The following is a 15,216-nucleotide window of genomic DNA, read 5'->3' as shown; positions in this document are numbered from 1 at the left end:
TTGATCAGGTCGGCACATTTTCAGCAATGCCTGCTTAGATATTTTGGGGAGAAATACTTTCCAGAAATTCTGTATATTGTGAATTTGGATGTGAAGTGTGAATGTTGTGGAGAGTGCATGTCTATTTATATTTGTTTATACATGTGTGTTCATTACTTGGGGGGGGGGGGGGGTAAGATATATTGACACTCTTTACATTTACAGGAGGTTTATGCCTATTTGCATATTCATCATAATGTAGCAGAACATTTGTAACTCATATTTTTGGTATCAAGTTTAAAGAGCTATAGGCCTGCTGGCAGTGCATAATGGAATGTATTCAGGGGTCCCAACAGAACTAAGCATCGCGCCACAAGGGGGCGGTGCTGTTGCAGAGACAGACTTCAAGGGAACGTTAATTTTTAACCCACATACATAACAGTGACGCTGTGTTTAATGGCGCAGTGTTTTATGATGCCATTAACGGGCTGACAACAAAGATTTTTATAACCAACTCTTATGTCAATACAGCTCATTATATTAACGCAAGCTCCATATTTTCCCAAGTGTGCTCAAACAGAGTTTAAAAAGAATAATAGAGGTTAGGGATGCATCTTTGGGAGGCGTTGTAGCGTAGTCTTAATAGTGGGCTTACACTTTCTTTAGACCTTAATAATGTTAGAAACACTGAACGGATGGAATGGCATGAAAAGGCAAGAAATGCTTGAAATAAGTAATTTTGTTGTGATTATTTGAGAGAACTCGCTTAGTTGTTTCATTGTTAGATTTTTCTTCCATTTCAGGTGTTAATTGAGACGAAGAGCTGCAGGCAAAGGGGACGCAGGGTGCCAGCAGTTGTTAAACCAGGTGTATGCCCTTAAACCCCAACATAAGTAGAAAGTTTGGGTAATAGTCATGTTACCTTTAGGCACCGAGTCCCAAAGGCGATGATTATAGTGGATGGGAGCTTTGCTTTGGTCCCAAAACCTCAAAGGTTAATGGAAACACAAGATAACTGAAGATTGGAATCACACATACACACGCACACTCACACGCATGCCCACACACACATAGCAGGGGGGGCCGAGCTCCAGTATTCACAGGTAGGCAGATTGTGTGCTCCGCAGGGATTTTCAGGCAGACTGTCTTGTCTGCAACATCTCTCATCACTTTAATCTCAACCCGTCCCTTAATTTTATCTTGTGGTGGAACATTAAACAAGCTCTTTTGGTGAATGAGATTAGATTTTAAGAGCCCTCCAAACTCGTTGTCACGTACGACCTTCACGTTAATTGGACATGGCTTCACACTTAGCTGGTCTTGTCTTGGGGCTGATTAAGCCTCGCAGGGCTTCCATAACAGAGCCACGCACAGTAATCACGGCACCAACCTAATTGCTCAATCCATCTGCCTAAATATCATTCAAGACTGTATCGGTACCTGCACTACCCTGACCGTGTTTTTGGAAAGGATTTACCGGAAAAACTCTCGATCCCAGAACCTAGTGAGGAATAGCGTAAAACCACTAAACCTGCGAAAACAAAACACAACCTGAACCAGCTGCAACGCCACCGTCACTCTGTTGGTGTGGTCAACTTTTTGTGACATTTCCCCATAGAGCCAACCTTTGTCCCTCTGCTATCTACACCAACACAGCCAGATGCTGTTCTCTCCAGCCAACGGCCTTTGTCTATTGTGTATCACACCCACCGCCGCCGCTAGAGAAACACATTGCTTGTAGAGTAGAGAAGAGCACATCATTAACTTCAAATTATAGTGGAGGACCCAAGGGGCCTCATGCTTGATGTTCTCAATCAGGGGCCCATCTCGGACCGTCGGCGACACACACTGCTTTCTATTAGCATTAGCTCACCATGGTTTTGTTGTGTTCAATAATGCAGGCTTGACGATGTAGAAATCTGTCACTCTGTCCCTTTAAATCAAAGCCTTGGGAACCAGCAGTGCTATTCACTTTTACAGTTTGACACCCATTTGGATGAAATACCGCAAGTCCATTGCAAGGTTGCACTATAAGAGTCCAGTGTGTAGTAAAGCTTGTATATGATCAACACAAAATGCCTAAACTTCGGCTGCTGTTGCTAATTGAACAGCACATATCTTTTTATATGATCTTGGAAGAAAAGCCAGACTTAGTAGAAAAACCAGACCAACACATCCCAACAGTCCACGTGTGCTGGTGAAGGGTAGAGGTTAATTAGGAGTTGCATAACTGTGTGAAATGTTGGTAAATAAATGCACACAAGGTGTTGCTTGTGTGATGGCTTGCTATATTAAGCCTTGTTTGGTGTACTGATGTAGTATATGAAGAACAATAATGTTTTTTTCCTTTATATATATATATATATATATATATATTGGTTTAGTGTTCCCTATAGCACCAGAATAACTACATTAAAAGCACACTGATAGCTGCAATGCAGACCGGATTGACTTGGCGCCAAGCCTGGCAGCGACTTGGAAGGCAAACCTGTCTTTAAAACGAGGGGAGTCAGCAGCAGATATAGCCCACTACCTCCACTAGTTCATCTTACCTACATGCATTTCGGCAGCTGGGAACAGGTCGATACCTAGCCCACCCTTCACTTGTTTTAGTTTTTACCACTCTAGAGATATGAACTCAGTGTGAGCCAATGGGGTAATTGACACGAAAGGGCAGCTCCTTCACGGGAACATCAGCTCCAGCTGAGTGGCATGTGACGGAAGCTGCATTGTTTCACCGAGTATATTCACACAGCATTTTTCTATCGCAGCCCCAACGTTCAGCCAACCTACACGAAAAATGTGCGGGATAAGCACGTTGTCATCACAGAGTCCATTCAGCTCGAGCATTTTGTTTTTTTCTCGTTTTCTTTCCAAGGAATTTTAGAAAAGGCGTCATCTATCAAGCTATGCAGCCGCGCAGGAAGCACCTCACTGCCTGAGCTCTTCCCTCCCCACTTGTGCAGAGGAGGGACGAGGCTGCGCGAAGAGATGAGAGTGCAAGAGATGAGACAGGAAGCCGAGCGAAAGGGCGGGCATCGGACTCTTCAGGGCTTCCTTACTCGAATGAATGGCGTCTAATACCTCCATGTGTTTCCTTTTCATCTGCCCCTCAAAGCCCCGCTCTCTGACACGTCCGGCCGGCAGGTTGTGAAGCCTTTGCGTGAGACGCTGCATTGCTATTTCTGCCTCGGATGCTCCCACTCATCTTTTATTCAGTTCTGGGATGTGTCGGGGCACCAGAAGGGTCGTGGAGGGGTGGAGAGATGGATTTCATGGGTGGGATGGGGAGGTTGGTGCGGGTGTTATTTTTGTTGGTTGCAGGGAGCTGTAGGTTGGTTTACTGAGAACTATGTCAGACAAATCTAATAATATGCATTATTGTGTATGCGTCTGTGCTCTTCCGTGTGTATGTGTTTGTTTGTGCGTGTGTATGTATGTTAGCTGGTTGAGCGGTTGTGTGTTCGTTCAGTGTCTATGTACGGTTTTGTGTGCGGTCGCCTGCATGTATCTTTGAGAGATGTGTGTGTGTTAGCATTTGTGTTTGTTTATGTGTGTGTTTGTATATTCACCTGTGTGTGTGTGTGTGTGTGTGTGTGTGTGTGTGTGTGTGTGTGTGTGTGTGTGTGTGTGTGTGTGTGTGTGTTTGTGTGTGTGTACTTGTGTGAGGGGAAGCGATAGAGCTGTGAAGATATTTATCTTTTTAGCAAGTGTACGCTAACAGCCCCTTCATAGCGTTGCCAAGCAGCTTCAAACACTGCTGTGTTCCCGAGAGTCTTAACTGGCTCCCGCCCAGCGACTCCATCAGAAATGCTCCTTCTCCCTTGCTCTGGAACAAGACCCGACAGGTGAAAACTGATGACTGCACACACTCCCCATGACTTTTCTTGACATTGGGAAAACTGGGCTCTTACCCCTCCTGTGTGAATGGGTAATGACTGAGAACTGCTGTGCGGATGGCTGGACTCTGCCATCCGCACAGTATATATAATATGTCTCATAATGCTGGGCTAGCATTTTATTAGATGTGGATATTGTGATTTGATTATTGCAGCAATATATAAGCTACATGTGTACTACTGTTTTATGGGAAGATGTTTTCAAAAAGGGTGTTTAACATATAACAACAGATACAATACTCATATCAAATATTATTACATATAATACCATTTTATTACAGGCCTATACATCATATTACAAAACGGTACTATGTTTAAAAACCTTGTGGCCAGTAAGCAAAAGTTAACACTACAAAACAAAACTTAATTATGCATCAATGTTGCTGTCTGAAGAATCAATACAGCACTGGCAACAGAGCAAATCAATATAGAGCAATATTCTATTACACTCTTAATTTACAGTTATGCACCAATATGTGAACTACACAATACATAGCATTCTGATGCTAATATATATACGATACACACGCCTATAACAAGAAATTTCCTTCGGTATAGGAAGACAGGCCAACTGCACGACCCATTCATCGGACAACATTGCCTTGGATGGGCCACTATCAATGGAGTCAGCTGCCCGCTGCCACCTTTGATAGTGGCCCATCCATGTTGTCTTTCAGGAGAAAGCTGCTCCTGAATGTCCTCAGACTATGTAACACAGCAGTGGTGGTGGTGGTGTGTGGGGTTGGTTGAATGATTTCTCTGCCTGTAGCATTAAGTGTGTTGCTCCCCCTGGCTCTCAGCCACTTCCTTGGGTCCTATTGATTATGATGCTCCATGGGACTCAACCGTAGAGCAAGTGTTGTGGGGTCGAATCAGGGAAATGTGTGTGTGTGTGTGTGTGTGTGTGTGTGTGTGTGTGTGTGTGTGTGTGTGTGTGTGTGTGTGTGTGTGTGTGTGTGTGTGTGTGTGTGTGTGTGTGTGTGTGTGTGTGCCTTCCCACAACGAAAGAAGAAATGGTAGCACAGGTGAACACACACAAAAGGTATTACAATTTATGCGTGATAAAAGCATGTCAACGTTTTACTTTATAAATATGTGCTGCATATTTATGTCTTAGTGTCTGGGACAAGGAATACCCATCTCTCTCTGTTTGTGTGATCTGATGGAGAGGCATATACACACACTCACCCATGGACCCACACACCAAAACGTCTAACTACCTGCAATGCAGCCTTGTTCTCTCTTCCGACCCTGGTCCATTTGCATTCACGCGAGCTAGACAGTGCTGGCATGCACAGACACACGTCCCTGGAAGTGCACAGCCGACCAACAGCTGTTGCAGAGCTGTGGCAGCACACTTTGTGCACAGTGAGGCATCAATCTTGGTGCTTCGACTGACACCTTTATGAAAAATTATTAATCCAATCCATCATGAAATATTTGGTATAAAACCTAGCTGACGGCATGGCTTGGTAATAAGTGAAAAAGCTGAAGAGCAACCTGTATATTGTATCAAAGAATAATCTAACCGAATGGCAGTAAATAATAACAGTAAAAATTTGCACAAATATTACAAAATATATAAAAAATATATAAACACTCCAGTATTAGAACCTGAGTGGTACTTAAAGGTCTAGCGGTAAACATTGCAGATAAGTACTACCTTGGCTGCGTACAGTTTGGCTCATTTGTTTACTGTTTCCGTAATCTCTGTATAGGGAGGGACCACTCTATATTGAGTATAGGGGGGAAATGGACATCCATTATGTGCCGGCAATTGGTCACATAATGAAGACTGCACATGTTAGATATCTCCCCCTTAACTTATCTGCATAAATGACCAGGATGTGCCACACCACTGGATGAATCAGACGGAAGGGAAACCAATATGTATCATGGGAATCGAGAATAAGTGTACATGGGTTGTTTCCTAATTTGGTGTTGCATTATGGGTACTAAGCAGGTTATGGAGCAAGATTTTTGTACACTCACATTTCAGACAATAAGGGAGGGATGAGTGGTCTCAGGACAGCAGTGGGGGGTAATGCGCACGGCGGGAGATCGAAAGTGAATCACAACACAGGCCCAAAGCACGGTTATCTGATACCACTCGCTCTACAATAGGCTCTCAGAGTCCCCTTATCTATACCCAACCAGGCTCCAACGGCGCTCTCTCTCTCTCTCTCTCTCTCTCTCTCTCTCTCTCTCTCTCTCTCTCTCTCTCTCTCTCTCTCTCTCTCTCTCTCTCTCTCTCTCTCTCTCTCTCTCTCTCTCTCTCTCTCTCTCTCTCTCTCTCTCTCTCTATTTGTGAACATATAGTCCCTCTTTCTGTCTCTGTCTCTGGTTCTGACTCTCTCTCCCTCTCTCTCTATCTCAATTAAAATCAATTCAATTCCAAAAAGCTTTATTGGCATGGAAAATAAACATTTACATTGCCAAAGCAGTTGAAAAATATTCTCTCTCTCTCTCTCTCTCTCTTCCATGCTCTCTCTCCCATAAACATATACAGAAACAAGCTCTCATGTTGACTCAAAGTGAAATTCTCTTTCCATATTTCTCCTCTGCTAAGGTGTCAAAAGTGTGCCATTGAGGTATTTGACACGCCACTGAAATTGCATTGATAGCGACACACTTATTCTTAAAAAATACAGCAGGAAACTGCATCTAAGGCAAAGAGGGGTTAGGGTAAGAGATACAGACAGTGGGACAGGCAGTACACATATGGCGTGAATGGAACAAAATTCTAATGAAAAGCGAACACAAGCTGGATGAGGTGAGACGGTTCCTTTTCGGTGGCATCTGTGCACTTCTATGTGACGCCTGTGTGTGTTTGATTGTTTACACATTTCGTGCTAACTGCAGTCTGCAGAAAGTTAACAGATGTTGCTGAACAGGTGTTGTTGCGGCTGAGTGAGGAGGAAATTAAAATAAGGGGACAGTTTCATCCGCTGGGAGAAAATGCTGCATCAGCAGACGACTGGGTACCCACGATAGCGCCGAAAACAGGAGTCAATGAGTCCATCACCCGTAAATCCACCCATTGTCGTTTTGATCATCGATAATTCTAGCGGTAAAAAACAGCCTCAGAAATGTTAAGTGGCTTTCTGGCAGATCATTATAAAAGTGCTACAAGTTCTCAGACAAAGTAAGTACATGGAGGATATCAGCTATGATTAATATCTAACTTTAACATGATAAGTTATATTGTTTATTAATCAAAACAATTATTGACAGATTAACCCGCAATGCAGACATGTGCACATATGGACACGTGCTCAAGCCTTAGGGCCATAGCCCTCCACCACTACTACTACTCCTACTCCTCTTCGTCCCCTATGGGACATGAGGCTTCAGTGAGCACTCAAGCAGCATGTTGGGCCTCTCCCCATGACAACTTCATCTGTTCCTTCCAGCTCTTGTGTCACAGTTCTGCATCTGCAACAGTTTTTTTTTTGGCCTTCCAGGTTTTCTTTTGCCTGCTGGTGTCCATCTTAACGCGACCATTGTGATGCGCTCCTGCGCCCATCCAAAACACATGTCCTAGCCATCTCAGGTGTCTGTGCGTAATCTCCTTGGTGATGCTCCGTCTTCCCGTTTTCTTGTACAGGTCATTGTTGGAGATCTTCTTCGGCCCCAAAGATCTGGAATATTTGTCGGAGGCAGCCATTAGGGAACACTCCCATTCTCCTCATGTCTGTTATGACAACTCGCCAGCTCTCTGAACCGTACAGCAGAACACACTTTACATTGCTGTTGTATAGGAGCATATTCGTTTTAAGGCTGTATTGTTTTAATCTCCAGAAGGGACGGAGCTGGGAGAAGGCACACTGAGTCTTTCCGGTCCTTGCTTTGATGTCTTTTGATGCCCCGCTGTCCTTACAGATGAGACTGCCCAGATTGTTGAAATCTTCCCCAAACTCAAGTGGCACGGTGGCCCTGAGACTAGTCCAACTTCTGGATCAACACAGCAAGTCATGCTTTTGCTTTTTAACCATTCAAGGCCTAATGCTTCTCACCAAATACTTCAGCTGCTTGCCCACATAATTGGCTCAGTGTGTAGGTGTGTGTGTGTGTGGCTGGTGTCTGCTAAAGAGAGTGCGAGCGAGAGAAAGTGAGAGAGAGAAAGAGAGAGAGAAAGAGAGGTGGGCAAGGCATCACTAGTACCAATATCCTCTAATGTTTTTTGCCTTTTCTGCCTTTGTGCCTGAGAAGAACCGTATAGCCGGTAACTTAGTAACTGTCAGCTGGCTGGCGACACCATGTCATGTCTCAGTTGGATGCAGATGGGGCACAGCGAGAACACAACAATCACGGCTGATTGCGGATCAAACACAAAGGATCTCTGCCACTAAGCAGGCAAATTGAGAGGAGCGGTGGGATCTGGGTTTCTCTCCAAATTCCATCACACGGTGACGGCATGGCCACGACAGCTAGACAACGTGTTCTTCCGGAAGGGCTCACGCCACCGCGTGACACTGCGTTGTCATCGTTGATGTCATCAATGATCAGTGACCACAGCTGTCACATGACATGCTGATGATGCTCTACTAACATAACAATGTCGAGAGAGAGGCACAGATGTTTTGCCCTTTCAAATGATGTTGGTTACAAATGTGTTTGGTTACAGTTATTTTCTGTACAAAAGGGTTTCCAAGGATTCTTTGTATTTCAGCTGTGGCGTCTTCTTTGAGTCAGGGACACAGACCTGAGGTCTAACTTCAGGTAGCTCGACCTCCGGTTTCAAGTTCTGGAATCGATGCTGACAAAAACCTGACCAAGTCAAAGTATGTACTTAGCCCGAGGGCCAGGGGCCAAGGACAGATTGAACTTCCAGTGGATAATACTTCCCCTGGCTGCCTTTGCTTGAAGAATGTTAGCTGGGAAATAAATAGCAGGATTTATGGGTTTGTTTCTATCCATTAGGGTGGGGTTCGAATTGGGAGATTGGGAATTTGGCCAAAATAATAATATCATAAAATGTAAATTAAAAGGTAGATTAAATAAGAATGCTGGTACAGTGCATCTAACAACGCTATTACGATGTCATATTTAGAAAAACTAAACCAAATGGCTGTTGGTATGAAAAGTTGTATACAGGGGTTAACAGACCTGATAGAGAGAAATGATGTTTCAGGTTCGTAATAACTATATTACCTTGATGGAATTTGTTTAATGGGTATGAGAAATCGAAACAAATAAAAACCAAAAAACAAAAATGAATACAAATACATAAATTAAATACAACAACGATGTAATTAGAACTGTTGTTCATTATGTTTCCCACTTGAAATCATCTCATAACTCTGCTTGATTTACCCACCACGACAACGATCGGTTTCCTTGGCAATAAGCAAAACTAAATCGTGCTAAACTTCTTCAGGTGAACGTGAGTCAACCGTGCTATTGTGAGTCCCACCCCCCCCACTCCCTTTAAAGCTTGTGTGTCGTAGAGAAGATCCTTGTAGAGGGAGCAAACGACAAAAATGTACAGATGTCAGGATCCACACCCTAACAAGTAGTTCACCATGCTACAAGAAGAGGTAGCAAAAGCACAGCCAACTGGAACCAGCTATCAAAGGCTCATCTTTGTAAGATATATCACACGCACACGCACACACTCTCACACACTCACACATTCACACACTCACACACTCACACACTCACAGACACACACGCACACACGCACACACTCTCACACACTCACACACTCACAGACACACACGCACACGCACACGAGCGCACACACACACACACACACAATAAATAGGGTTAGGGTTAATATAAAAACAAACATTTCTGTTTTGAAAGAGTATCTATTTGCAGTTGGTAGATTTAACAAATGTATTCAACAATACTATATTAATTTATTATCCTAACAAAGACTCCAGAGTCTACCCCTAACAATATACTAACATGGTGTGACATACAGGCCTAGGCCTACTTGTGTATCCTTGAGTTCACATGCACATGTTCTAAATACGGCATGAAAATGACGTGGTACTGCTGACGTAAGCGCATGGCGTTGTCACATGAACAGCCACACCACTACCACACGCTACGAGGGAGGACGCCTTGTGGAGCATCACAACACCTGAAAACTGACACGCTAAATACAATATCCAATGATTCAAATGTCCGGCATGATCATTATTAGTGAATAATAATAATAAATCCCCAAACGCACTACAAGACGCGTATTTGCCTTCGAGAAGATGAGACAGTCGTGTAGCCAAACTCCGGCTACTCATGGAGGATAAAATGCCAAGTCACCATGGTAACAATGGATGCAATATCCCCTCACCTTTGGAAATAGATATGGAGTTATATCAGCCACAGCCGAGATCAATAAACGCCCAAAAAAGACAGAAAGAGGCACAGGGCGAGTGATCCCAGCAGCAGTGGGTCCAGACCACAAAGCCCTACTTATTTACCTGAGACTGGGAGATCATGTTCCTGCTCCTTGACATTATGTAACAGCTGAGAATGAATGGTGTATATCACCACCATAATACTTCAGCCACTACTAAAGTACATCCTACACGCGCGTCTGGTCCCCACACCCCCTTCCAATACCCAGGACCAGTACTTTAAGATCACAGACCAGTAGTTTCACACCCAAGCCCCGTCAACATGGGGATGGGAGATGCTAGGCTATAGGCGTGTGTCTGAAACACTCTTCAACGTGCAGCTGTTAACACACGAACTTAACACACGGAAATTAAGGTCTTAAACGGTGGGCTTGAATGAGAATGAAATACATTTCTCTCAGTGACATGTTTAGCGGAAGGACCAAGTCCATATGTGTTGCCTTACCTGTTTTCAGGTTGAAAGAGAAGCGGGCTTCCACGAGATAGGGGGTGTCGCTCTTGGCTCGCAGTCTTCTCACCAACCGGCGGTCTGTGCTGCCTGCCGGAGTGGTCGCCATCAATTTGAACAGTGTCCAGTGACGACTGGCCGATTGGAGGGGCTGCTGACGCAAAGGCCACGACCACCACCGCCGCTCTCTGACTGACTGACTGACTGACTGGAGCCTGGAGGTGGCTGAGAGGAGCGCGAGCTGATACGAGAAAGAAAACAGTGGGAGAGCGAGCGCGAGCGGAGGGGAGAGAGTGGCGCGCGAAACCCCCTCCAAGGCAGCCCGGCGCTGTGTGATGAAGAAGCTGACGCAGGGGAGAGCCGAACCGGTGGAGATGACTGGGGATTAAACAGCAGCACTAAATAAAATACAAAAAAGAATGTAGTACACAGTGTAGAGTGTAAAATAATAGATTTGTAAATACAACCAATCAAGGGAAGCAATTTTCTACGCCTGAACCATTATCATTAGTCATTTATGGATACATTTGTTCATGAAATAATATCTCGCATAAAAGGTTTGAAAAAGGTTAGGAAAAATATCACGTTGTGGAAGGGCTAAAATCCATGAGTGAATAAATCAGGGAAAACAATCAACCACCACTAGATGGCTCCCGTGGTCCAATTTTCTCAACGAACTTTTCGTGTCTGAAACTATTTTACGACAGTCACGGTGGTCTTACGGCATTCTGAGAGAGCATTATCCAAGAGTGAATAAACTTCCAAGTTGTGCAAATCGTCGTGAGAGGTAAGTCATACATCTTCGCTGAATAATACGCAGTAACAGCACCGTGAGTTGCAGCACGGATAACGCATCATGAGAAACCTGTGTGTGTATCTTTATTGAGATTATGGCAAACGTTTGGTTATGAGATGATCATGACATTATGTGTGTGATTTTATAGTGTTGCAAACCTTGGTTGTTTTTGCCATCGACATTGAGCAATCTTTTTCTGGCGAATGGTGTTTTATTAAGTGTTGAGACTGATTTGAGATTGATTCATGAGTTATGAACCACATGATATCAAGATCTAGCGCCTTACATCCATGTTTTGTGTCTTCTTCCTGTTGTCCTCTTGCACAGCCACAAACCTGTTTGGATACATTTTCTAAAACAATAATCGTTTGCATGGTGTCATGTGCAAAGCTTTCCACGCCCTCGTATGCCTACAATAAAAACCACAATGAATTGAATGCATTCAATTGACAGACTGGTATACGCGAGTAAAGAGACAGCATTTGGATTTCCTTTGCCCTTGTACTAGTTATCCTGCATTATTAACGCGACGGGGACAATGTTTCACCGAGGACTAATAGCCACTACGCTTGGTGTACGCCTTGGCTGCTCCCATGTCTCAAGGAGGGCTTTGGCACTGACAACAACTAGTGCGAAATCAGGTAAAGTTTAGTCATGTATACCGTTATTGTTGCTGATTTTGTCGTTAGGTAACAATGTCACAGAACGCAATGTTAAAATGTAAAATAATAATAATAATAATAATAATAATAAATACAATTTATATAGCGCTTAATATGGTACTCTAAGACGCTTTAGAGTATTTAAAATACTGTGCAGCACGGCTACATGATGATAATGTGTTGTCCCTGCATCTTTTGTTCATACGTAGATATGAAGGAATTCCTGGAAGTGGTTTCTAAAGCCAAGCACATAGCGGTCATCACCGGGGCAGGTGTGAGTGCAGAGAGTGGAGTGCCTACGTTCAAGGGAGATGGTGGACAATGGAAGACTTGGCAGTATCAGGTAATTTGTTTGATATGTAAAGAAACAAGCATGCATGGAACAAAAAGTTAATAACTGCATCAAATACTGCCTATACTATTTTGTTGTTAGCAGTCTTTCTCAGAAAGTCATTCCAGACACAACGGTTGTTGAAATGTAGTTTCATACTTGATATACTGGTGCTTAAAACATGCTCTTTCCGTTTTTTTCTTAATCAAAAATGTGTTAGGCTCATGATCAGATTTGTAACTATGCCTTATACCTGCTGAACATATAAGCTATATGTTCTTCCGGATAAAAAAAGCGATGTTCAATTAATCTTAACTAGCAATACATTTCGCTGTAGCTGTAGAATGTGATTATTTATTATTTATTTATTATACTTATGGTCTCCGCAAGATATGATTTGAGGAAAACAGAGATAACTGGGAAAAGGGCTTGAACTGGTTATTGGGTGACTTGAACTTTAACGCTCGAGACTTGGGACTCGACTTGGACTTAAGCTAAGAGGAATCGGACCTGCTCTTGGATTGTTGTCCACAGTACCGATCCATCCTACTGTTCGACTCAAGACAACTATGGCCAGGTGACGAGCTTATCCTCTCTACCACTCCACTCTCAGCCTGTAAGCTCCCACTCGCTGAGCACAGACACAACACAAATGGAACTTTCTGTCCTTCTGCGCTCCCTCTCTATGCTGACATGAGAACTCACCCGTTGGGCTTCAGCCGACTTCCATTTTTGTCCAAGTCCAGATGAAAACAGATTAAAGTCACAGCCGGACATCTTGGTGGTTTGTCAACAGGAATTCTCACAATGGTGTACCGGGTGTATAGAAAAGAAGATAATAGATAGAAAAAATAAATCCCTAGTCTGCACACACCTCTCTCAAACTCAAGTGTTCCTGAAAGTCTCTCAACCACATTGTTGAGAAGAACAGAACGTCAAGGCCTTCCACAAGGCTGTCTAATTTTACCACCAAAACTACCCCCCCCCTCGTCATACTGATGCCCCTGTGTCCAGGACATCGCCACTCCGGAGGCCTTCTCCCGCAACCCCTCCCGCGTCTGGGAGTTCTACCACCACAGGAGGCACCTGGTGCTGACCCAGAAGCCCAACGCGGCCCACCTGGCCCTGGCCGAGTGCGAGAAGCGGATGAGGAAGCAGGGTCGCTCCATGGTCATCATCACCCAGAACATCGATGACCTTCACCGCCAGGCCGGCTCCAAACACGTCCTCAACATCCACGGTGAGAGAGCTGCTGGTCACTGGGACGCTGCATTTCTTGGATTGGGGGGGATATTGTTGAATTGAATATAGCAGAGTATACTTGATTCTGATTGGTCAAGGAAGCTTCAAGTGGTGTGCGTTATTCTTCAATAACCGGACACCTCTGCATTTATCAGTTCCAAATAATTTTTTTATAAATCCTACGTTGAATACTGAAATATCGACTACATGTTTGTCGATTAAAAAAACACTAATATGATCAACGGAAGTATCTAATATCGAATCCTTGTTGATAACTAGTGTATAAGCCTGACTGAGCTCTCCCATTATTGGAAAATAGGGCAAGGTCACTTTGTTGAGAGGAATATATACTTCCCAAGGAATTTATCATTGGAAGAACTTGCACAGTTGAATGGCAGCCTCAGTGTGTCAGAGGTCTGTCTAAGATTACAATTCTTGAATTTGATGATGAAGTCGGTAGAAGCAATAATCAGTATCTTTATCCAACTGCAACTGTCTAATAAGGATTTTTATTTTTTATCAATTTACGCAGACGTTGAGACCTAGAAAAGACGGCATTTAAATTCATCAGGGGTCTTCAGAATCCCAAACTCTTTTACAGACCTGTATGGATATTGAACCCTAGATAATGATACGGATATATTGTCCGCCTCCTTCTACTGTTGGATAACCTGATGAGTGTTGGGTCCCCTGCAGGCAGCGTGATGGAGACCCGCTGTGTGAGCTGTGGAGACATTGCTGTGAACCATCAACACCCTGTATGTGCTTCCCTGGAGGGCACAGGGTAAGGAGAACACTATCTCTATTTCTTTAACTTTCTTCTATCCTTTCATGTCCTTCTCTTTACATTTTTATCTAGCGATATAATCTGCAGTAGTCTAATTAACAACTTTTCATCTGTCTTTCTTTCTTTCTTTCTTTCTTTCTTTCTTTCTTTCTTTCTTGCTCTCGCACTCTCTCTCTCTCGGGCACTCTTTCTTTCTTTCTTTCTTTCTTTCTTTGTTTGTTTGTTTGTTTGTTTCTTTCTTTCTTTCTTTCTTTCTTTCTTTCTTTCTTTCGTTTAAAAAGTTAGTATCATGCTAACTATCCAAAGATCTGCCAGGGATAGTTGGCATCAGGCCACACTCCAACGTGTTCCTGTCTTCCCGTATTGCACAGTTCCCCTGACCCTGAGATTCCTGAGGCCCAGATACCTGTGGACCAACTGCCCAGGTAGCTTCCCTTTTCTATTGTTTTTTAATATTCTCTATTTATTTCATGCAATCGCTATTACTGGAGTTCCTTTTCCGAACGCGGATCTATCATCAACGTAATGCTTGGGAATGGGATACAACTGCGGCCAGATGATTCCCTTTCACAGACGTTGGTTCCCAATGAATAGGGGTTCGGCAAACATAAACCTGTTTAAACCTGCGTGGTTAGATTGTCTATAGAGACAAAGAGGTGCTGAGAGGAATCCAGCCGTAGGCGTCTCTGTGGTTCCCTCACAAC

At 43.7% G+C, this 15,216-nt stretch overlaps 2 protein-coding genes across 4 annotated transcripts in view; one reads left to right on the top strand and one right to left on the bottom strand.

Moving 5' to 3' along the window:
• LOC130386365 (phosphatase and actin regulator 1-like) overlaps window positions 1-10,851 on the bottom strand; it is a 43,079-nt gene extending 32,228 nt beyond the window's left edge. For both annotated transcript variants that reach the window (XM_056595252.1, XM_056595253.1), the window contains exon 1: window positions 10,692-10,851. In XM_056595252.1, coding sequence (XP_056451227.1) covers window positions 10,692-10,803 — 112 coding nt within the window. In that variant the 5' untranslated portion in view covers window positions 10,804-10,851. The remainder of the gene's footprint in view (window positions 1-10,691) is intronic.
• A 550-nt stretch (window positions 10,852-11,401) lies between these two features.
• Window positions 11,402-15,207, top strand: LOC130385790 (NAD-dependent protein deacylase sirtuin-5, mitochondrial-like). Of its 2 annotated transcripts, none has more exons than XM_056594484.1 (6): window positions 11,402-11,481; window positions 11,999-12,131; window positions 12,362-12,495; window positions 13,498-13,723; window positions 14,422-14,509; window positions 14,884-15,207. In XM_056594484.1, exons 2-6 carry the CDS (start codon window positions 12,029-12,031, stop codon window positions 14,939-14,941), a joined length of 609 nt encoding a protein of 202 aa, XP_056450459.1. In that variant the 5' UTR covers window positions 11,402-11,481; window positions 11,999-12,028; the 3' UTR covers window positions 14,942-15,207. The 2 variants fall into 2 exon arrangements, with proteins under 2 accessions (XP_056450459.1, XP_056450460.1); XM_056594485.1 differs by lacking the exon at window positions 11,402-11,481 and adding an exon at window positions 11,510-11,524.
• The last annotated feature ends 9 nt before the right edge of the window (window positions 15,208-15,216 follow it).

This window comes from Gadus chalcogrammus, chromosome 7 (genome assembly GCF_026213295.1).
Source record: "Gadus chalcogrammus isolate NIFS_2021 chromosome 7, NIFS_Gcha_1.0, whole genome shotgun sequence".
Classification (NCBI taxonomy): Eukaryota; Metazoa; Chordata; class Actinopteri; order Gadiformes; family Gadidae; genus Gadus; species Gadus chalcogrammus.
This window is presented reverse-complemented; position numbering and strand designations above follow the sequence as displayed.

Excerpts from the sequence above, each read along its gene's own strand:
- LOC130385790 (XM_056594484.1), top strand. The coding sequence starts at position 12,029 with ATGTTTCACCGAGGACTAATAGCCACTACGCTTGGTGTACGCCTTGGC. Across the intron at positions 13,724-14,421 it reads ACACGTCCTCAACATCCACG|GCAGCGTGATGGAGACCCGC; the intron begins GTGAGAGAGCTG and ends GGTCCCCTGCAG. Across the intron at positions 14,510-14,883 it reads GCTTCCCTGGAGGGCACAGG|TTCCCCTGACCCTGAGATTC; the intron begins GTAAGGAGAACA and ends CGTATTGCACAG.